Source organism: Anabrus simplex, chromosome X (genome assembly GCF_040414725.1).
Source record: "Anabrus simplex isolate iqAnaSimp1 chromosome X, ASM4041472v1, whole genome shotgun sequence".
Classification (NCBI taxonomy): Eukaryota; Metazoa; Arthropoda; class Insecta; order Orthoptera; family Tettigoniidae; genus Anabrus; species Anabrus simplex.
The window spans coordinates 209,795,042-209,820,094 of NC_090279.1; the positions used below are offsets into that span (position 1 = coordinate 209,795,042).

Here is a 25,053-nt window from a genome sequence, read left to right on the forward strand (position 1 = left end):
AAATCGGTGATTTCGTATTACTTTAAAAAATGCTTCCCCTGACAACTTTAATTTTTTGACTTGTCGTGTTATTCCCTGGGATGTGTAATATAGAAAAACACTTCTAGTATTTTAATGAAGTGAAAGTATATGGGTTATTCAATTGAAACACAGGCGAGAGTCTGGACGCTTACACTCTACGTGCACTATATCTAAGCGACAGTATACTGATGATAGTTGAGAGAGTCTACAGGTAATTCCCCCACCACCACCACCACCACCACCACCACCACCACCTGTGCATACCGTCGGCGAGCTTCGGCTGCATTCCGACCAGATTCTGAAAACCTACAACCGGGTAAGGGATGGAATTAATGAATGAATGAAGCCCCCATCTTGCAGCAAGGATAGTAATTGTGCCGGCTGCCGAAACCTGTCGCACTCCTCTGGGGCAATGATTAATGACTGACAAATGAAATGAAACGACATTGGAGAGTGTTGCTGGAATGAAAGATGACAGGGAAAACCGGAGTAACCAGAGAAAAACTTATCCCGCCTCCGCTTTTTCCAGCACAAATCTCACATGGGATGACCGGGATTTGAACCACGGAACCCAGCGGTGAGAGGCCGACGCGCTGCCGTCTGAGCCACAAAGGCACTCCGACCAGATTCTCGATAGATTAAAATTATGCCTGTGTGTTCGTCATTGCTGAACATTGCCATTCCGATATGCAGACAGCGAATGTAGTGCTGCTGTACCATACACCAGCCTAGTACTATGCGGTCGTAAACGAGGTTTACTAATGCAAGAGGTTGCATTAAACGGGTAGCACTGAAGAACATGCTGCGAGCGACCGTCCGGTTATTATCTCTTTATATTCTGACGTAACCTGCCTGCTAGTAGTAGTGCCTCTGTGGGAATCAGTTAGTAGACATCCCATTCACCATTTCTGCATGAGGGGCATTTATAAGTATGGCACTCGAGCGCCGCCTGATATATGTTTCTACCCTACTTTGTTTTACACAAGAATTGAATCATGTCACGATGTAACCGTTAAATACGAATATTGCTTGAACTTTTTCCTCTACAATCTCAGACTGCGCACGCTCTGCTGTGCTGCCACCTCGTGACCACCTCGTCCGTTATTTGCAGTGTCGCCAGGTCTGTTTCAATTGAACAATCCTTATAATTGGGTGGCTTTGGTCAGTGTTGATTGGGTGGACATCACCTGTTAAGAATGAAATTACTTCCATGGTTTCCTTAAGAAAATTCTATAATAAAAATTATGAAATTTAGTTCAGTTGCTCATTATTTTAGACTAAATTGAGGGATTTTTGTAAATTCGTGGCTCTATTTGTTACAACCTCGTTTCACAGCCTTATAAAGTAGTGTGTAGTAGTGTGTTTACTTCTCTCTCTCTATCTCTCTTTGTCCACTCTCTTACTTGCAGGCGGCCCGGGTAGTTCTTCTGTGACTTCTTCTTCCAATACGTCACATCATCTCGTGGAATCACTTCCTCCTCCGCTTCCTCTACCACCCTCTTCACAACCTCCTCCTCCTCCACCTTTACCTCCGCCTCTGGAGCATTCTTCATCTTCTATCGTTCCACCACCTCCACCTCCTCCTCCACCGCCTCCTCCACCTCCATCAGCGTCCTCCGTCCCACCTCCTCCCCCTCCAGCCATGTTATTCCCTCCTCCACTTCAGAACGTGGAGACCTTCGGTTCTTTCCTTGGCGAAGAGATTGTGGCCAACTGGAGACGATCTCTTGAACGAACCATTCTTAGTCAAGGTCATTCTATCCCTCCCGCATCTTCTGCTTCTACTACGTCTTCATCTTCAACAACTTCCTCTTCCCAACCACCTCAACAACAACCACCACTACCACCACCTCCACCACCACAACAACAGCAACATCCAGCGCTAAGTGTTCACTCCCCTACAGATGTTACGACTACAGCGACGACGACAACGACGCCAGCGCCAGGACTCCTCAACTCGTCAACAATCTCCCCTGTGATCAACATGGAGAACGCTGAGGTGAAACTGGAAGGATGTCCATCCACCCCACTGTCGCCCAATCACACTCCACCGTCATGTTCTTCCTTCAATACGTCGTCGTCATCGACACCGCCCGCGACATCGCTATCCTTAGTAAATACAACCCCCGCAATATCTTCTCCGTTAGCATCTTCAACGACTACAACCACTAGCACTTTAGTTCCGTCTGAGCAAAACCTCGTGCAGCAGCAGCAGCAGCAACAACAACAACAGCATCACCACCATCATCTAATGAATGGGAATCCAAAAACACCTCCCGAAGATCCGAGTGTTTGTGCTAGTAATAACAACAATAATTCGCAACATATGAATAACAACACTAGTTTATTGCAAAGTGGTAACAGTAGTGCTAGTAACAATACTAACAATTTAAGTGTTAACAGTCCGATTATGAACAATAACAATATCATCCTCCCACCGTCAAGCACGCCAGGCCCCGTTGGACTCACTTATTTCCGTAGTGATGATAGTATGAAGAGTCCGTTTCGGTTTGACGATCCGCGAAGTCCATTCCGTTTCTCCGATGATCCTGGTGTGATGGTCGGGCGTCTTGGTGAATCACTGATTCCGAAGGGCGACCCTATGGAAGCGCGGCTCCAAGAAATGCTACGTTATAACATCGACAAGTATTCAGCTCAAAATTTGGACACTTTGCATATCTCCAGAAGGGTTAGAGAACTGTTATCAATTAATAATATTGGACAAAGGTTGTTTGCCAAATACGTGTTGGGGCTGTCCCAAGGAACAGTGTCGGAATTGTTGTCGAAACCAAAGCCGTGGGATAAACTGACTGAGAAAGGGCGGGACAGCTACAGGAAGATGCATGCATGGGCGTGTGACGAGAACTCCATCCTCCTACTCAAGTCACTCATTCCAAAGAAAGGTAAGCTTCCCAAAATCAATTTATTACTCTGATCTTAATTCTTTTCTGATCCGAATATAAGGCGGATTTCTCACGTGTTGTTTTATAGAAATAGCTACATTGCACTAATAAGATTAGTGCAAGGTTTCAATGCTGTGATGCTGAACTCATACAACACAATAAAATACATAATATATTTTAAGGTCTAAACGTGTAGTTGTTGTCATATCTCTTTCTGAAAATTTAAAATCATGTCTGGCAGTAGACAAATTAAAGGTATTGATATATAAGGATTTTCCTCTTAATAATCACAGAAATAATTTTGTGACATTTTTGTCCATACCGTCTTGAAAATACTTTGTAATTTCCTTTAACCTGAAACATCATGTACTTTTAATAAGAAATACCTCTTTGAATTTTAATTTTAAAATATAGTTTTGTAAGTGTTCCTTGTAACTTTTAGGCAATATTAAAGAAGTATACTGAATTTGTTTGTTCTAGTTCTTATGGTACGCAAAGTGTACCTAAAGATTTAAAAAAAGATACTTTCGTAAACCTAAGTGGCAGTGGCACCATATTTAAATAGTCATTCAAAATACACTTTTACTGCATTACTCTAATTAAAGAAGACCAAAATCAAAATTGAATTTTCGATTAATTTTCACGTACTGTTCGAGAATTACATTGTAGGCACAGACTGTCTTACAGTATTTTGCAATTTCATTTTCCACATAAACAGTGCGGAGTCTGTATTTTTATTCTATTGTAACCTTTTTTCTGTAATGCTGAATCTCTCTTAATTAAGTCAAGAAATTTCTGACAACTATGATCAAAATTAAGTGAGACTTGAATTTCTGACTTTATCATGGCAGCTGAACATCTATATTTTTCATATTCAGTTTTCTTTAAAGAACTGAAATCTCTTTCATCATATGCGTTCGAACTAGGCGTACTTCGAACATAAGATACCAACATTAGTATATTTGGAACAGCATCTAAATTAACTTCAGAAAAAAAAGTTCACCCATTTTGAGTTCACATTACATCTCTGATCACTATCAGTATTAGTATAGGGTTTATCTGGCTCCAGAAGCACGTAATTCAATGTTGCGGGAAGAAAATTCTTCATAAAAGTTATCCAAGTTAAAAGCTGAACAAATTTCAGTAAAGTTCAAATAATTAAAAATGTTTTCAAAACCAGAAAATGTAACATCTTTCAAGTTTAAATCCTCTAGTTTCTTAAAAATATTAACATCATTAAAGTCATACAATATTTAAATATAATTTAGAGCAGTATTGTAGAAGCTCTTTTAGTTAGATTTCAGTTCATTCATTCTGAAGTTTTGGAAGGAGTTGATCTATTAATGACTTAATTTTCCCGCCTAAAAATTATAATCTTTCCTACAAATTAACTCGGATCTCAATTTCGACATTCATTCTATCATAAGTTTCAACAATGGTAAGTCTTTTTCAAGCTCAAGTATTGCTTCATTAAAAGCTACTGTAAATGTCAGAAGTGAGTTGTTTAAATATGGGGAAAATGGCCTCATATGCTGTTAAAACGGGACAGTACTTGAGACCTTCAAATACGGGAAGTCCCGTGGCAACCCTAGTTGACACCGACAGACGATGTAATATTTGGATTTGTTTCGTGAAGCACAATTATTTTATTCTCGGCCACAACTTTGACAGGCAAACACATCTCAGTCGCTATGAGCTTCCACTACAGAAAGACAACAGTTTAGTCATTCTTAAAAAATTTTAATGCGTTTTCGCGAAACCCCGGTTGGGAATCGCTGATCTAGATCAACATTTTCTAAAATACGTATTCTTAATTACATTTTTCGACAGTTCTTCTTCAAAGTTGAAAACTTTATTAAGCTCATAACTTTGACATTAGCATAGAAAATCACAGTCACAGTCGATGGATATTAAAATTAGAAAGATAACAAAAAATTATACTATTATATGTTTGTTGGTACTCGTATTTTGTCACCTAAACAAATTCTTAGCTTTCAAAAATAGACATTTTCCCCTAAATTTTCTTAATTTTACTTTAAAAACAATGGAAATTAATGCCATTTCAGAATGATTATCCGCCTTGTATTCCGATGCACCTATATTTATTGCAACTGATGTGTGTTTTAGAAGTATCTGTACACTCTTTACTACAGCAGTTGTTTGTTAAGGTTTCTCTCAGGGTCTTGGAAACTTCCACACATACTGCTTAAAATTTATCATTAAATAATAAGCTTCAAGTTATAAATATTATGAAAGCCTCTTAAATTTTATAAAACCAAACAAAAAACTGTATGTGAGGAAGTTTCCTTGCACATATGCATGGCTTGTATGTTGGGAATATTATTCTAATATTAAATGAATACTGCAGGAGCTAAACTTTAGGAATTTATAACTCAGTTGTTTGAAACAAAAAACTTATCATACGGGTGACTTCAAGCCATAATTTAAATGTAGTCGTACGGAATTTTATAGTCAGGTATATACTGTATGACGTCTGGCAAACTTGTTTTTATGATGTGATCAACCTTTTCCCATTAAGACCAACCACGAGCTACTTAACTTAATCCCCCACCCCATTCTCTGTGACACGAGGACAAAAATGTCAATATACAATACCAAAATAGATTGATTCATGCATTTTTCAGTAATTCAAAATACTGATTGGGATCTAAAAATTACAAAATATTTTAAAGATAAGAATTACATTTAAATACAGAACTGGTTTCATCTCGTCTAGCAGGCTTTCGAGCCCACTGTAACCCGGATGCAAGATGACAGCTGCGCGCCCCTAAGGCTTAGAAGGCCAGTCTCCAGCAATTTTCCAAATGCAGACGATAGTATGAAAATTCTGACTAACAAAAATATATTGATCCCAAACAAAAATGCAGAATTTCACTGCAATTTGTAGCAATATTATACTTCTCTCCTGAAGCCTATTTACGAAATTCTTAAGCTTATATCAGGACTTTTAAGAAAATATCACACAGAAGAAGATTAACCAATTCCCAAGAGGTGCATTATCCGTGGAGAAGATCGTACTGATTTTCAACATGTGCTTTCTAACCTCACTTCTGTGTGGAAAGTACTAGTGTCCGTTTGTTGTGGAGAGCGTTGATGTCGAGTTATAAATTATTCTCCTTTTAAGGTATTTCTGCTAAAGCGTTACAAATTAGGCAACAACATGTCTCTTTTATCATAAGAAAGGAATAATCACGCCCCTACTCTACAAGAAAATAAGCGTTATACGTTTTTGAAAAGAACTTATTTCTTACGTCACTAAATACAGCAATTAATTAATTAATTAATGTTACATTTTTTTCCAATTTGGTTTACGTCATACCGAGACAGATAGGTCTTATGGTGACGATGGGATGAGAAAGGACTAGGAGTGTGAAGGTAGCGGCCGTGGCCTTAATTAAGGCACAACCCCAGCATTCGCCTGGTGTGAAAATGGGGAAACCGCGGAAAACCATCTTCAGAGCTGCGGGGTCCCGAATGCGATCTGTACAGCGCAAATAGCTCGCTCGCTGTTTCATTATTGCTCGCTCACAAAACGCTTAGCGATCGACGTATGTTGGTCAGAGCATACAACATACAGTCGAACCCGGTTGTTGCGACAGCGCTTTTAACGGCGTATTGGATATCGGAGAAATGCATCGACTATAACGCCCAGTATGGTTCCAGTGTATGGGATCCTCACCAAGATTACTTGATTCAAGAACTGGAAAAAATCCAAAGAAAAGCAGCTCGATTTTTCGGGGTGATTGCGACAAAAGAGTAGTGTTACAAAAATGTTGCAAAGTTTGGGCTGGGAAGACTTGGGAGAAAAGAGACGAGCTGCTCGACGAAGTGGTATGTTCTGAGCTATCAGTGGAGAGATGGCGTGGAATGACATTAGTAGACGAATAAGTCTGAGAGGTGTCTTTAAAAGTAGGAAAGATCACAATATGAAGATAAAGTTGGAATTCAAGAGGACAATTGGGGCAAATATTCGTTTATAGGAAGGGGAGTTATGGACTGGAATAACTTACCAAGGGAGATATTTAATACATTTCCAATCTCTTTGCAACATTTAAGAAAAGGGTAGGAAAACAACGGATAGGGATCTGCCACTTAAGCGACTGCTCTAAATGCAGATCAGTAGTGACTGAGTGATTTAGTTGGGGATTTCTGACAACAATGTAAAGCTTATTTTCAAACTCTTGTTTTCAGTAGACTGTAGATGTCAAATCAATCTGTCTGTTAAATTTTCAATGCAAGCATTGCTGTGAAGATGTAGCAAAAGAAACGGAAAGTGTTTTAATACTGAAGAAAGTCACACATGGCAATTACAAAATAGGGAAATAAACGTTAGCATCACGAAGGAAATGGATGTCACACAACAATTAGCGAAGACTGTGTGCGACATTATTGATCAATTTGCATTTTTTGCTATTTCTTTCCTCACTTATTATTTTGTATTACGCTGACATAATGTGTAAACATTAGAAGAAACATGTAGGGAATCTCAGTCCCACTGCACAAAATACTGTATTGCAAATACAGTAGGATACTTAACTTACTTACGTTTTTCGAAGTTTTAACTTTAATTTGCTAATTAACCATGCAAGTATGCAGCCGAAAACTTACAGATGTGACATTTCTAACAAAAAACAAAAAGATTTGTGCGACTATCGCCTATAACGAACGTTAATTGGCGATCGCTTGGGAGTCGATTAACCGGTTTCGTCTTCATAAACCCCCAATATACGTACTGTATATTATTCTGTTTATCCCCAAATAAAATGTTCAGATTCGTATCACTCGAAGGGTGGACGTTAGATTTATCTACAGTATCCGAAAAAGTAAATCTCATACCAATTCTTTCCCGTAGAAACAGATGATTGTAACCTAGAAAGAGGTTAGTTCAGGTCAATTTATTGAAAGCTAAGGAAGCATCAAGATTACTATTAAGAAAAAGGAGTCATATTTTAGCATTGAAGATGTTGAGGAGATAATGGACTGATTTATCTCATAAATCATCGCGAGTGAATGTGTAAACGAACAAAGTTTGTAACAAAAGCTCTTGAACAATAAGATTTTGTTTTTATTGTTTATTGTTATTAATTTTATGGGAGGTCTATTTAAAACACACATTCTACTTACAAAGAAGGAAGCGAACAAAACTGGGTTTTTTTCCTCCTCCGCTGTTGATTATGGTTTGCGCAGCTGTTTGTGTGATCAAGCAAAGAACATGTATTTTGTAATTATCTTTCCCTTGTGATGAACTATTCGCCAAGAAGGAAATTTTATCATCATATTTATAATAAAATAATTATTAGAAAAAGTTTCTACAAGACCTAATGAACTTTAATCGTTTGTCATTAACTTAAGGTTATCTCTTTCTTGTTCTTCCTCTTTGGAAAACAGCCGTCGAGGTTCTTTATGCTTTCTCTCTGTCTCTCTCTCGCCCGCCAAAACTTGGGAGCGTTTTCTTTTTGTTTCGTCTATACGCAATCACTTGTTTTCCACAGCCTCTTACAATATGAATTCTTGAAGGGTTTTCGTATAAGTTAGTTCGAAGCATTTTCTTAAAATGTCTCCAACTTTATACCTTACTATTTTGAACATAAAATATTTATTAACCAAGATGGTGGATTCGATCCCAGCCCAGTCCAGTGGTATTTGAAGGTGCTGAAATAGTGATGGGATAATCGAATACTTTTAATAATCGAATAACCTCCATCCGATTATTTAAATAATCGAATAAATAACCGAATAAAAGAATCGAATGAGTTTACAATATCATTCAGTCGTATCACATAGAATATTCGGATGCGCCATGAATCAATTTTTCGGTTGAAGTGTGTCGGATGGATAATCGATTGAGATAAGCGAATAGATGAACTTTTATAACAAATAGAATTGCGCTTTTTTTTTTCAATCGTATCTCCAAATGTTGAAACTAAATGAATGAATTAACTGTCTTAATAACATCACTTTTCTTACGATTATTTCGAAAACATTCACTATTCAATTGCCTCATTCATTCGAATGAATAATCGAAAAATAATCGAATAAGAAATACAATCGAATAAGCGAGTGTTTTGTATTCTATTATCCCATCACTATGGTGAAATACGTCAGCCTCGTGTCGGCAGATTTACACCAGCGGGACAAAATTTGCGGCATCTCGGCGCCTCCGCAAACCGTAAAACGAATTGGTAGGACGAAAAGCCAACAATCTCCCTCTGAAGATCAGCGATAGAGTGTCGGCCTCCAGATCTTAAGATCGCGGGTTCAAGCCTGACAAATGCAAACGGATTTTCGGAGGGCAGAAAAAAGTCCATTCAATTATCTCGTTTTGTTCAATGTCGACGTGAATAAAAGATTCTCTGGTGGCATATTCGGTGTTCACCCAACAAAATTAATTTAAAATCAGCAAACCAATGGAGCGCCTTCCTGTCATCTGGTAGAGCAAAACGAAACATCGAAATTGACACACAGACAGTCGAAATGACATCACCACTTGTATAGAAACTCGTAAAAGTTTCAAAATAATTTCAGTTAGTTTCATATCCAGAAATTCTTCTTCTTCTTCTTCTTCTGCCTATTTTCCAACAGCCTGGTCTGGCTGCGAGCGCAAACTGCGTAGCACATATGAATTTGACCCGGTTTTACGGTAGGAAGTCCTTGCTGACGTCAACCGCATATGGAGCAATATAGCCTGTTTCTTTAGTGGCTGGTAGCTTGGTGTGTATTGGGACAAACGCGAAAATCAGCGGGCGAGTTGGCTATGGGTTCGAAACCCACTGTCGGCATCCCTAAAGATGGTTTGCCGTATTTACACCAAGCAAATGCTGGGAATGTGCCATCAATTGCTCTCCGTTGTTTATGATATATATATCCAGTCTACCAGAGAGAAAAATGGAAGGGATTCGACACTTCGAAAATGAAGGTATCGGCCAAAGAAAGATGAGGGCCATGAAGGGCGTGAAAATAAAATAATCCTTACGCCTCGAATGCTCTAATACCATGGGAGTCGGGAAACAACAAGAGTTGACCAAGGGAGGTCGGAGAGGATGGATGGAAGTGAAGAGCCTGGCACAAGTAAGTGGAAGTAATTCCAGTACTCAGCTAATGGCCGCAACCCATGCTCCAAAGTTCAAAGCCCCTGGGGCCCCTTTTAGTCGCTTGCCGTGGGTGTCATTCTACCGCTCCCACCCTCAGGGGGATTTCTATGCAACGCATTTCTTCTGTCACTAATTATTGTCCATTATTTCGGTATTAATGTATCAGTTATTTATTTATGGTATTCTGCAACGCGAATGAACACATATTTCAAGGAGCGACCTTGACAAATTTACTTTATATAAACAAATACCCGTGTCAGAGAAGTCGCGAAGAGACGAAAAGAAAAAAAGTTGATTCCACCGGAGATAAAAAATAAATGTCTGAGTCAACTTGATCACGGGTCAAAACCAGAACCATTTTCCTTTAAGTGTGTGTGCGTGTATACGTGTGTGAGTGTGCGTTATTTAGGGAGAAGGCCTAACCCCTCTTGTTTGGGAAGTCATTGGCGCCATTCCAAGGCCTCCTTGGGTCAAACGAACTTGCAATGAATCTCTCACCTTCAGCGCCGACATCATGATATACAGGGAACATGTTTTCCGTTGTCACACTATATTTAAATTGCCCATTCTCGATATATAAAAACTAATATGTTTTTTTCTTATTTTACTCTTTGGAATCATTCCGGAGTCGTTTCTGATGACGTGAGTGTCTCGCTCATAATAAATAAGCATGATTGTATTTAAAAATCGTGGCGATTAATTTCGAGTGGAAAGATTTCTTTGAAGCGGACTGCATAAGTAGTTTGTCTTCCGGTAAATATCATTAATCTTTACTGTCGAAAACAGGTGAAGATCGTTTCAAAGAGGATAAGTTTCAAATGGCATTGTCTTGAACTGGAAAATGAATAACAAGCATTCTCCATTCCTACGCCATTACGCCGTTAGCAAGTTAATCAACTTCCTATAAGACTGTCAATGATTTGGTTTTTCTTATGTCGCCGTTATTATGTTCATGTAATCCATTTCCTTACAAACATTCATGTACTGTTGAATATTAAGTTAAGTAATTTAAAAAAATATCCTGGCGCTACGGGGTCCGAAAGGTCTTTGGCCTATGTAGCGACCGCAACTCAGCCCGATGAGGTGGTGCGTGGTCAGCTCGACGAATCCTCTCGGCCGTTATTCTTGGCTTACTTTTGTTTTCTATTTGCTTTACGTCGCACCGACACAGACATGCCTTGCGAAGGGACAAGGAAGGGCTAGGAGAGGGAAGGAAGCGCCGTGGCTTTATGTAAGGTACAGTCCCAGCATTTGCCTGGTGTGAAAATGAGAAACCACAGGAAACCATCTTCAGGGCTGTCGACAGTGGGGTTCGAACCCACTATCTTCCGAATAATGGATAATGGTCACATTTAAGCGACTGCAGCTACCGAGCTCGGTCATTAATCTCTTAAACGCAATTCTAACTGAACTGATTATTTGAAAAAGCACACATGTCCAATAGTATCTAGTTTTGAGACGTCCGGCTCCATGGCTAAATGGTTAGCGTGCTGGCCTTTGGTCACAGGGGTCCCGAGTTCAATTCCCGACAGGATCGGGAGTTGTAACCATAATTGGTTAATTTCGCTGGCACATGGGCTGAGTGTATGTGTCGTCTTCAACATCATGTCATCCTCATCACGACGCGCAGGTCACCTACGGGAGTCAAATCAAAAACCTGCATCTGGCGTACCGGACACTCCTGGTATTAAAAGCCATACGCTATTTCATTTTCAGTTTTGAGAAAAGTGGGGAAAAGAAAGCCGACAGCTTCTAATGTTTGGAATTTGTGTCTAGTTAAACCAATTATTTATCGCATCTTTTATAATAATTCTGATCATTTTTGAAAAAATAAGTTTTCAAAAGAGAGTGATATGGGGACTGAAAGTTGCGGGACATGTGTGATTTCTCAAGTAAATAAATTCTTGCTGTCAAGAAACATAACAAAATGAGGTTATTTAGTGCTTACAAACATTTAAAAACAGTATCACGTTTAAATATGCAATTAAGTTTCCCTTCATACAATAACATTAAAGTCAACATTCAAAACACTTTCCAACATTGTCCGTCTTAATATCACTTATTACAGTTACTCAGGGACATCCTCCCTTATAAAACAATAACACCAAGAGAATGTATTGTCATGCCTGTTATTCAAGTTCCTCAGAAACGTCCTGCCTATTAACGGTAGGACAGGAGAAAATTTTCAAGGTTCCAGGAAAACCGTTATAATGAGGTGGACATGCTCTCTGAAAAATTGGAATACATATAATTGTAACACTAAACCTATTGACATAAATATGTTTTATGGCTGGGGGTCAATTTGTGTAGGCTAATGTAACGCGACAAAATGTGACGGAAATGTAACAATAGCAAACCGTGAAGACTGTGATGTAAGGTATTGTTACCTAGCAACCGTGCAGACTGTGGTGTAAAGTATTGTTACCTAGCAACCGTGCAGACTGTGGTGTAAAATATTGTTACCTAGCAACCGTGCAGAGTGTGATTAAGGTATTGTTACCTAGCAACCGTGCAGGCTGTGGTGTAAAGTATTGTTACCTAGCAACCGTGCAGGCTTTGTCTTATGACTGGTTACCATCTGAAATTAGCAGCCGTTGATGGATAGCTATGACCGAAAAACATATTTATGATCATTTTATTTTCGCAAAGGGAAATTTGGTTTCTTTTTTGCCCGAAAATGGGCACGTGTGGTTTTTCAAATAACCGATTTTTTCCACATATCATTCTTCATTTGCATCAAATTAGATAAGGATTGTTGGGTACTGATTTAGAATTAAGAGAATGTAGGTCCCGCTTTCATTGTTACCTTAAAATGGCCCTGTTCAGATCAATATTATTTGTACTTGTTTCCAATGGTGCTGCCATAGTTTCGTTCAGACCACAGGAGAAGCTTGACAAGAAGAAATGGATAGATTCTTGTTCGGGCGATTAAAACCCTGGACATTGTGATCAGCGGACGACTACTACTGCAGCTAAACAAACGACTCATAACTCACGGGGAAAACATTTCATGCGTTAATGTTCCTCCGACCGTGGCTGTTCATTACTCCTTTGTTCTTATTGCTGTGTCAAGAAATAGCATCGGAACTTCACTGGGGAGTGCTTCATCAGAAGTATTTATTATTGCAATGCTCAAGTAAATCTTTAGAATAATTACAGTATCGTACTTCAAAAAAAAAAAAATTCGCACTCGAGCATATTCTCTGCTACACGGGGCTTTGAAGACGAGAGAGAGAGAGAGAGAGAGTACAGATTCTTTGGTTGTTCCCCTCTTAGTAGCCTCTTACGGCATGCATCGGGTGCAGATAATACATCCTTTGACTCCACCCTCAGGAAAGATAAAGGTAAATCGGAAGAAAAATGCGTCATTGTAAGGCTGATCAACTGTGAGGAAATTAAATACATTCTAGATCATGTATATAATAATAATAATAATAATAATAATAATAATAATAATAATAATAATTGTGCTAGTTGCTTTACGTCGCACCGACACAGATAGGTCTTATGACGACGATGGGATAGGAAAGGGCAAGGAATGGGAAGGAAGCGGCCGTAGCCTTGACTAAGGTACAGCCCCAGCATTTGCCTGGTGTGAAAATGGGGAACCACGGAAAACTATCTTCAAGGCTGCCGACAGTGACGTTCGAACCCACTATCTCCCGGATGCGAGCTCACAGCTACGCGCTCCTAAACGCACGGCCAACTCGCCTGGTATTATTATTATTATTATTCTAATAATCCTTTTTAGGGCACGATAAATCAACTTTGGTTACTTTTCTTTGCATTTAACTTTCTTCGTTTCCAAATTTCCTTAATTTTTTTTTTTTTTTTTTTTTTTTTTTTTTGCAAGTTGCTTGACGTCGCACCGACACAGATAGGTCTTATGGCAACATTCCTTAATTTTCTGAGAATAATAATAATAATAATAATAATAATAATAATGACGTGAAATGGGATCACTACAATAAACGAGTAATGTCACGTAATGCCAAATTGAAACATTACAAAGCAGTTATTCTACCGGAAGCTCTATAAATGAAAATCCGCAGCCTGTTTCCGGTCATTCGACCGGGTCAGGAATGGAATGAATGAAGCTGCCATCTAGCGGCGAGGATAGGAAAATGTGAAATGTGCCGGCTGCCGAAGCCTGTCACACTCCTCTGGGGCACTGATAAAGGACTGACAGATGAAATGAGATGTTAATGGAGAGTGTTGCTGGAATGAAAGATGACAGGGAAAACCGGAGTACCCGGAAAAAACCTGTCTCGCCTCCGCTTTGTCCAGCACAAATCTCACATGGAGTGACCGTGATTTGAACCACGGTATCCAGCGGTGAGAGGTCGGCGCGCTGCCACCTGAGGTTATTCGAAAATTGTACATATTGAAAAACAAGAAAAATTTTCGGCCCCATACAAGAAAATGGAATTAGGATCGAAAGGCGAACTTCAGACCTTTATAGTTACACAGATAGCTTCATCAGTACTGTGCGGAGGAGACGTTTGACATTTTTTCGACACATTTTTAGGATGGATAATAATAGACTCACGAGAAGATTATTCAGTGTAATTAATTCCCAAAACAGGAGAATAAATTGGCTGGAAGAAACAAGAGGAGACCTGAAGGAACTGAATATCGGGGAAGACATGAAAAAAAGCAGTCTTCAGGACCTCAGTAAATAAACACACATATGTGGTCAAAACTAGTAGCAGAACTGGTACAAAGTGGTCAGAAGAACGGAAGAGGTAACACAGTGAGCTCATCAAGAGATTTTGCAAGAATAGGAAGGCGAAGGTCAAGTCATCAAGCCAATGAACAAGTTTCAACGCGTTCTGTGAATGGGCATAACGAAACAACAACAATAATAATAATAAGAAGAAGAATCCGGATTTAACCACGTTTGATTAATTCCTCTACCTTGTTAGAAACAGACCATATATAGTCAGTAATCAGATTATTATTATTATCATCATTATTATTATTATTAGCCAGCCCTGTGGTATTGATTTAGAGCGCCTGTCTCTTATTCTAAGGCCCTTGGTTCGTTTAGCGGTCCCAGTTTAAGGATTTTATTTCTCGACTGAGAAGTAGAACGGGGTTGATTTGTTACGAGATTTTCTCAAGCTCTTAGTTACAGGAAGAAAGCGCACAGTGAGAAGATGACGCTACTGACCTGGTGTACATAGACAACACTGGTAGCAGAACGTGGTTCACTTGATACAAGCTCTTAGTTACAGGAAGAAAGCGCGCAGTGAGAAGATGACGCTACTGACCTAGTGTACATAGACAACACTGGTAGCAGAACGTGGTTCACTTGATACAAGCTCTTAGCTACAGGAGAAAAGCGCATAGTGAGAAGATGACGCTACTGACCTGGTATACATAGACAACACTGGTAGCAGAACGTGGTTCACTTGATACAAGCTCTTAGTTACAGGAAGAAAGCGCACAGTGAGAAGATGACGCTACTGACCAGTGTACACAGACGAACACTGGTTGCCATGTACATTAACCAGATCATTTGTGCACCAATTTCGCGTCAAAAATACACCGACGTTTTCCTTTCAACTTTCTATATTGTCAACACCACTGTTGAACCAAAGTTGCTTCAAAAATGCTCCACCAAGGATTTGGGTGCATTTGTGGAATCACACTGGAGTCATTTTAGTGCAAAATTTGTACAGTTTTCTTCATATTTACCCCACAAATATAATGGTTAAAAATCGATGTAATGTTGGTGTAACGTTGGTGTATTTTTTGTGTATCTTTCGAAGCGAGAATTGTGATTCATTTGTAGTGTAACCTTTGCGCCACTTTGTTGCAAAATTAGTGCATATTCTTTCGCATTTACCCCAAGAAATATAGTTCAAAATTGGTATAAATTGGTAACAACAACAACAACGCTAACGTCATACTTCTCTGCTGCACACTAACACACACTTTACTTTAATTTCTTTTTTCCCGCTTTAAACAACAAAAGTTTATGTGTTCTTATTGACATTTAAAATTAGTTAAATTTGTAATTAATGTTTTGGTCCCGGGCCCCTGGGCTTTAGCCCACTCTGTACCCCCCCCCCCCGCCCCCTGGCCTTGTCACCGGCCCTGGTCTGTATCATTCATCCTATGATAATCCTCCCTTTAAAATCCACATCAATACATTGCCCGGGGATTTTTTTGGTTCATAATATATTTTCCATCTTTTAAAAACGCAACTACCCTCATCTGTTTCATAAATCGTGTCAAGTCTTTCAGTAATATCGCTATCTTTCTCTGTCTGTAATTACTGATCATGTATCAATTGTTATCTGAGAAGTTTATGGCCTCCATTCATAGACGAATGTATGTATAAACTTGGAAGATATTTTTTTAATTAGAAAAGACGAAGATTTAATGCGCTCAGATAACGAGTATTGGTTTATTGATGTTCTTTGGAAGACACTTTTATCCCCGTGGCTGTCACATGAAGAAACATTCTGTGCATGCGTGAAGTTAGGAGAAATGAGTCAGCAGTTCAAAGATTGGAAGGAGAGCGTACTAGATATCAACATCTGAAGTTACAATTTAAAACGTGATATCTCAGGAGGCCATGTTTATCACACGTAATCTGTTTGTATACGATATTCTGTGTATTAATGTAAAATCAAGCAATTTCTTCAATTGTGCCGAAAGTTGAAGGGCTAAAGGTCCCGGAAATGTTTTTAATTGTAAGTCTTGGATAGCTCTATCAAACTTAAAAAAAATAATTCGAAAATCACTTCCGGCCTACATGCAGTTCCGGGAAAACAGCCTAAAATCGTTTATTTCTTTACTCGTTTTCGTTTTTATTCAAATTCTAGCCAAATTAACTTATTTACATGAGTCATTCTGTAATGTTTTCCTTGGTTCAATACCCTCAGGCGTTTTTTTTAATATTTTGAAAACACCGAATGTAGTTTAAGGGCTTAAGTGAAACACTGCATTCACCCACATTAGTGCTCGTAGTGGTAGAAAAAGGCAAACTGCTAATCTAATCGACCGGATAACGATGATTAAGAAAAGGATTGTAATGTTTAGAAATAAATAAAAAATATATTCTCATACTTTATTATATTTTATTTACCTAATATTCGTAGCTCGTATCCCTAGGATGTTTTCAGTATTGAATTGCTTACCTGAAAGGCTAGAATTGCGGATTTTTATTATAATACACGAAGGTAGTTGACTCTTAAGACTTGGCCTCCCAGAATAAATAATACACGATAAGCTACTCGTGTATGAAATATGAGGATCACAACAGATAGTACTGCACAACACCTTCCCTAACATATAATATTTTATCGCAAAAAAATAAGGAAAGAAGGTCAGTTTTGAACAACATGTTTGTATTTTACAGACTGAATGTTGAATATTCGTGATATGCATAGTATGTGGTACGTTTAGCTGATAACAAAACACCAAGTCATTCGTACCAGTGGGTAAACTTAGGCCCTACATAAAAAACAAAGGAAATACGCATTGTTTTGGAAGATAATTCCATAAATACACACATTGTGTGCTATATTTTATATTAATTTTTTCGTTTAAATGAACTATATTAATATTGATATAAGGAATAGTGGATGCATATACTTAGGTAGTTGGTAACCAATATAATAATAATAATAGTTTTACGTACCAATAGTACACAAAATAAAAATCGGTCATTATCTCACACTGGAATTTTCATGCATTTGATTCGAATCAATCTCAACAAAATTCTGGCCTATATAAGGGAAACAGATCAGTCATAACGGAATTCCAAAATGTATTCCTCCTAATTATTAGAGTTCATGGCTCGCTGACTAAATAGGATTCATATGAAGTTATAACCTATTTAATATTTCTTTAATTTGAAGACACTCGATTGTTCAGGTTACTTCACTCCTATAACAAGCAAAAAACGCAACAGTTTCACAGCTGTTTGCATGACTTTTATGTAAGTTTATACTTAATCAAGTGCCTCCACAAATAAGAAATTCTTTTACACGTACGTCTGCCCCTCAAATAACGAACATACTATGATCTATTTGTAACGAAGTGCATTTTCTTTGCCAATTCCAATGAGTTTTCTTTCGCCATTTATTTTTAGGTTTAAAAATGCATCGGACTCATCATTTGGTGGCTATCCAAGGATGCAAAGCCAACTGTACCACATAGAGCAAAACGGTTCGGTTGCCATGGAAACCGAGAACAGAGCTTCGCATAGATACCACGTAACTTAGCTGTTGCATCGCATAGTTTTAAGACAGGACACATTCCACTTTCTACCCTCTGCTTTTGTTTTATTGTCTCACTCTACCCTACGAATTATACAGTTTATATTTAGATCTCAGTGTCATACGAGTGTTTTAAAAATGTTGAACATCAACGAATGATGGTTCATAGCACTTCGCGGTTGGCTGACTTATTATTATTATTATTATTATTATTATTATTATTATTATTATTATTATATTATTCTACCTCCCCCTGTGGATGAATGGTAGATCACATGAGTACAAGCGCGGCAGTGGTGGTTTTAATTCTCAAGGGCAGGAAAGAAGTCCATTAGACACTTCGTGTCGTACGACGTGGGCATGTAAGATATTTCTGGTGACACATTCAGTGTTTACCCGAAATTTTAAAAATTAAATTTCAGCTTTACATCGCCCAACAGTACTCCGTTTCTCTGCCGTCGGGTAAAGTAAACCGGAACCGCGAAATTGACACGCAGGCAGCTTAAACGGCCTCAAATCAAAATACCTGCACACATTAGCTGAAACCATGGTAATTACTCCCGGCTCCTTAGCTGACATGGTTGCGTTTTGGTGTTCTGGCCTTGGAGTCCTGGGTTCGATTTCCGGCAGGGTCATGGGATTTTTAATCATTTAGGCCTATCCCTAATTTCCTTGACTCGGGGGCTGGGTGTTTCGTCGTTCTGTCTCTTAATATTCCTACAACTCACACGCAACGCTATCCTCCGCTACACTAACAGCACGCAGTTTCCTTACACTGCGAGACCTTGAAGTGTGACTTCTTTAAAAACAACAACTTGCATCCGGGAGATAGTGGGTTCGAATCCCACTGTCGGCAGCCCTGAAGATGGTTTTCCCTAGTTTCCCATTTTCACACCAGGCAAATGCTGGGGCTGTACCTTAATTAAGGCCACGGCCGCTTCCTTCCAACTCCTAGGCCTTTCCTATCCCATCGTCGCCACAAGACCTATCTGTGTCGGTGCGACGTAAAACCACTAGCAGGAAAACAACAACAACAAACTTTCTTACAGAATAGGTACCACTGATGGGCTCTCGAGCTCACTTTCAATACCTTTGCTGCACCTTGATTCAATTTCACTTAGTACACTGTCATCCTGGGAGAGTCCGGCTCCATAACTAAATGGTCAGCGTGCTGGCCTTTGGTCACAGGGGTCCCGGGTTCGATAATTGATTAATTTCGCTGGCACAGGGGCTGGGTGTATGTGTCGTCTTCATCATCATTTCATCCTCATCACGACGCGCGGGTCACCTATGGGCGTCAAATCAAAACACCTGCATCTGGCGAGCGAACTTGTCCTGGGACACTCCCGGCACTAAAAGCCATACGTACGCCATATCATATCATATCATATCCTGGGAGAAAAAATGAAATCTGATGCATTCAATTTTCTTTCTTTTCTCCTTCCTTACCTTGATAACAACTTCTAATTATTTCTCAAGGTACATATTAAGCAAGGTTGGTGAAGGACAACAAACAACCTTGTCTAACCCCTTTACCAATTTCGCTTTCTTCCGACAAATTATGTCCTACTCTTACCTGAACTGTCTGATTTATGTAAAGATTCTCTATCAGTCTTCTTTCTTTCCAATCTACTCTTTTTTTCTTTAGTATGTCCATTAATTTCTCCCATTGTATTGTGTCAAAGATTTTTCAAGATCAATAATAACCACAAACACAAATCTTCCTTTTTCAATACATCATTCGCCAATGGTTCTTAATAACCCAGTAGCATCTCTTGTCCCCTTTTTTTTCATATATCCATACTGCTCATCCATAAAGAATTCATGTAACTTATTGTACAGTCTCCGATTTAGGACTCTAAGCAGTACTTCTGCTGTATGGGAAATGAGACTTACAGTCTTGTGACCTTCAAATTTAACTGCGTTACTCTTCTTTGCTATAGGGACCATAATTGTAGTGAGAAAGTCAACAGGCCACTGTCCTGTCTCGAATATCATGTTACAGACTGATGTTTTATTATTATTATTATTATCAATAATTTCTAATCATAATTCCAATTTGGAAAAAACATAAAAGAATGGCGACATTCTTTTGTTTCGAGGATGAAATCTGCATTTATGTTATGGAGAAAGGATCTGACAGGAACGAATGGGTTGAGGGAGGAAAGAGGGGAGGTATAGAGTGTTTCACTGGGAGAGGAGGAGGTGGGGGCTGAGTGCGTAGGAGGGATGGAGTATAGAAAGATCAGTCATGCTTTTGTTTTTCGTCGTCAGGGGACTGAGCGGAGAAGGAGTGGACGGACACACGAGAGGAGATGCAGCCAGACTCACATAACGTTGTGGGAGGGGGGTTGGAGAGGAGGGGGTGAGAGAATGTGCTTTGGTAATTATATTGTCAGACCTACATCCCTTCTCGTCCTGCGAGAGGGTGCCTGCCTCAACCGACATATGCAAATCATTTATATGTGTGCGCATTTTTTCTTCTTTGTTTTTAATATTATTGTACTTTGGGATTTATAATTTTTTTGTATGTGTATGGAGATGGATATCCTTTGATATATCTGTCATCTTAGTTGTGTGTGTGAGAGAGGGCACGCGTGTACTCTAGTATCTGTCACAGGGTTGTCTTTGTTTCTCTGAAAAGATATCGTTGTGGACCATAACATGCACTTGAGTGACAAGTCTTTTTTTTTGTGATTTCGAAAGTCTTTGATTTGACAAGAGAAGGATGCGACGCGTTACTGGGTGTTGTAATTGCTAGGAATTGACATAATGACTGCGATCAGTTAGGAAATATCAAATCAATCAATCAATCACCACTGATCTGCATTTAGGGCAGTCACCCAGGTGGCCGATTCCCTATCTGTTGTTTACATAGTATTTTCTTAAATGCTTACCAAGAATTTGAAAATGTATTGAACATCTCCCTTGGTAAATTATTCCAATCCCTAAGTCCCCTTCCTATAAACGAATATTTGTCGCAATATGCTCTCTCAAATTCCAACTTCATCTTCATAGTGTGATCTTTCCTACTTTTAAAAACACCACTCAAACGTATTCGTTTACTACCGTCATTCCACGTCATCTCTTCACTGACAGTTCGGAACATACCACTTAGCCAAGCAGCTCGTCTCCCTTCTCCCAAGTCTCCCCAGTCCAAACTTTGCAGCATTTTAGTAACGCTACTCTTTTATCAGAAATCACTAAGAACAAATCGAGATGCTTTTCTTTGGATTTTTTTTTTCGGTTCTCGAATCAAGCAATCCTGATGAGGGTCCCATACACTGGAACCATACTCTAGTTGGGGCCTTACCAGAGACTTATATGCCCTCTCCTTTATATCCTTACTACAACCCCTAAATATCCTCATAACCATGTGCAGAGATCTGTACCCTTTATTTACAAGCATGTTTATGTGATTATTCCAATGGAGATCTTTCCTTATATTAACACCTAGATACTTACAGTGGTCACTATAAGGAACTTTCACCCCATCAACGCAGTAATTAAAACTGAGAGGACGTTTCTTATTTGTGAAACACACAACCTGACTTTTAATCCCGTTTATCAACATACCATTGCCTGCTGTCGATCTCTCAACATTGTCGAGATCTTTTTGCAGTTGCTCACAATCTTGTAACTGAAGTTTTGCTCTATACAGTAAAACATCATTTGCAAAAAGCCTTACCTCTGCTTACAGTTCTTTATTCATATCATTTATATATACTGTATATATAAGAAAACAAGAAGGTCCAATAATTCTCCCTTGACGAATTCTCATTGTCCATGATGAGATATAATAGTTTGATGGCATATTATGTTACTTATCTGCCAACATTTTTCTATTATGTTATCAAAATCTACGATCTCTACCGTTACCAGATCCAGTGCTAAAAAAAACTGTGGCCTTCTTCTCTATAAGGTCACTGATTGTACATCCCAATGAAATATCGCGGCGCACGGCTGTGAGCTTGCATCCGGGAGATACTAGGTTCGTATCCCACTATCGGCAGCCCTGAAAATGGTTTTCCGTGGTTTCCCATTTTCACACCAGGCAAATGCTGGGGCTGTACCTTAATTAAGGCCACGGCCGCTTCCTTCCAACTCCTAGGCCTGTCCTATCCCATCGTCGCCATAAGACCTATCTGTGTCGGTGCGACGTAAAGCCCGTAGCAAAAAAAAAAAAAATATCGCGGCGCCGGGATTTTGTCCCTCACCTATCGATAGAGCGCTGGTCTTTTAAACTCAAGTTGGCGCGTTTGATTCGGATCCGGTGGTAGGCAATATGAAGTGCTCTCGTACATCAGCCTCCTGACTTCTGTGGGTCGCAATTCCGGCACCTCGGCGTCTCCGAAAAACCTACGATAGTTGAGGGACGTAATAATAATATCGTCATCGTCATCATACGGCCTCAGCTATCGTTTGCAGGTGCTTTTGTTCGACGTCATTTAGGCTGCTTGCGTGTCAGGTTTGACGTTCCGTTTTCGATTACCAGATGGCAGAGTGATCAGAACTATTTTTAAGCGACCTCTTGCTGATATTTTCATGAAATTAGTTGGGTAAACACGAAATATGTCAGCAGAGAACTTTTACATGCATAGAGTGCCGAATTCACTTTTAATCCGCCCTTCAAAAAAATCCTTTCTTTTTTTACTTCTCGCGGGTTTGAACCCACAATCCTGGGATCCGAGCACCGACACTCTACCACTGATCCGCAGGGGGAGCTCGTGAGACCATTATTATTATTATTATTATTATTATTATTATTATTATTATTATTATTATTATTATTATTCCAATCACCAATGACAATGGGTTAGTGACAAAATTGCCCCAGTAAAAAATATGAATACGGTACTTCTTGTAAATGGGCCTCGAATTTAAATAAATCTAGAATGTATTTTATATAATTCAAATATTTTTGAACTTGGTTGCCTGAAGAGGTAAATACTTAAACAGCTGAAGTGTGCTAGGCCCTATTTTCTGCACCACCGATTAAAATGACGTGACGAAAGACATTTGATTAAAATACACGTTCTTAAAGGTAGAAGTAAATCATTAAAATGTTTTGATTTTCTTGTTTATTCTGTGTAAATTTAGCGTTCAGTTATTCGTGTGTGGGTGGGCGTGTTGAAATATATTTGTCTGTGTAACAATGCAGATGAAATTACTCACAATTAAGCAGGGAGCGTTGAGAGAGGGAAGCTCTGTGTGTCTACTGCCACGGACAGACAGAAAGACAGACAAGGCTATCGCTAAATATATATTTCCGTGCGACTGGGAATTTTTACAGACTACAAAAGAATATGAAATATCAACCGGAACTATCTGTGTGTTTGTGTGGTATGTATGTGTAGAAATTAGGGATACTGCAATTAAAAAAATAAATTAGTTAGCCTTTCTCTTCTTTTTCAAAACCCCTGTATAACACGATTCTCCGTTTCGTTTTAACCTCCTCCCCCTCCATATCTTTTTCTCTTCTTTCCATCTCTTATATATGCATGTACATTTCCCTTCTCACCGATATTATCTTCTCGCTTTTATCAGCTCTTTTCTTTTATCCCCTGTCCCCCTTCCTTCCCTTCATGCACAGTCCTCTTTTTCCTATTGTTTTGGGCCAATGAGAACTTCCTTTCTCCGATAAGTCAAAGATAATACCCCTTCTCTCCTCTTCTCCCCATTTCACCGCGCCTGTCTCTACAACACAAAACACCAACCGAACCTATCTTTCTCGAATTGCGCTTGTGCGGTTTCTTTTTTTAAATATATGCATATTCGTTGGTCTGGAGAGTTGATTAGAATATAATTTGATATTTATCTAATACAGCCCCCCTCTCTTATTGTGTGTGATGGTTAAAACACAGGCGTATTTTATCCACTCCGGCTAAGATTACACCACAAAGAAACACAGGCGAACACGACATGGCTTCACAGGAAAACATTTAATATAAAATAAAATATAACTTGGAAGAAATTGGTGTTCGTTCGTCAAATATACAGAAAATGTTCGTGTGACTAAATTTTAAACAGAGCACCTCAGCATATAACCAGAGAGATTTTAATTTACAAAAATGAAGACTTATTACAGAAGATATAAGATGCAAAATACAAATCCCTCTAGTAATTTATGAATACTATCAGCAGAGAAGAGACAATGCAACATCATGGATGTTACCTAAGAGATTAAAGGTCCCTACGTCAGGCAGAAAATTGGCACAGTCTCTGTAATCCCAAAGCTGCCGCTAGATGTCTCACATTCCGCTTTCCTTTTGTACTGTCTTGCGATGTAATTCCCTGTGATGTCTCCTGCACTAAAGAAAAATAAAACATGATTGTACAGAAATCTAAGAACTGTTGTAGTTGTCCCTTTTGTTGCTGATTCGTTTCGTGTGTGTTTTGAGCTATCGAGGTTATTAGCTCTGCATCCTTAGTGCGTCAGTCAGTGATAGGCAAAATGAAATACAATGCATTCGAGAACTTTTAACAATCGAAACTTGTATTCGAAGGCAAATTGGGCTTGAGGCTGAATGTAAAGACGACCAAGTGGATGATTGTAAGTAGTAAAGATGATGGTATTCGGAGTAGTCTCAAAGTAGGTGGGATGGTGAGAGGAAGTAAAAAAATCCTCCATATAACATTACTCAGAGAGAAAAACTGGAACGGATCCGAATTTCGTCAAAAAATGAAGGTATCGGCCAAGGAAAGTTTTTCTTTCTTTTACCAGTTGCTTTACGGCGACGATGGGACAGTAAGGGGCTAAGAGTGGGAAGGAAGCGGCCGTGG

At 39.1% G+C, this 25,053-nt stretch overlaps 1 protein-coding gene across 9 annotated transcripts in view; it reads left to right on the forward strand.

Moving 5' to 3' along the window:
* LOC136886379 (homeobox protein cut) overlaps nucleotides 1–25,053 on the forward strand; it is a 473,229-nt gene that overhangs the window by 412,800 nt on the left and 35,376 nt on the right. For 7 of the 9 annotated variants that reach the window (XM_067159126.2, XM_067159128.2, XM_067159131.2 and 4 more), the window contains one exon: nucleotides 1,431–2,924. The exons of 1 other annotated variant lie outside the window; for it this stretch is intronic. In XM_067159126.2, coding sequence (XP_067015227.2) covers nucleotides 1,431–2,924 — 1,494 coding nt within the window. The remainder of the gene's footprint in view (nucleotides 1–1,430; nucleotides 2,925–25,053) is intronic. One more of the 9 variants, XM_067159132.2, reaches the window with a different exon arrangement.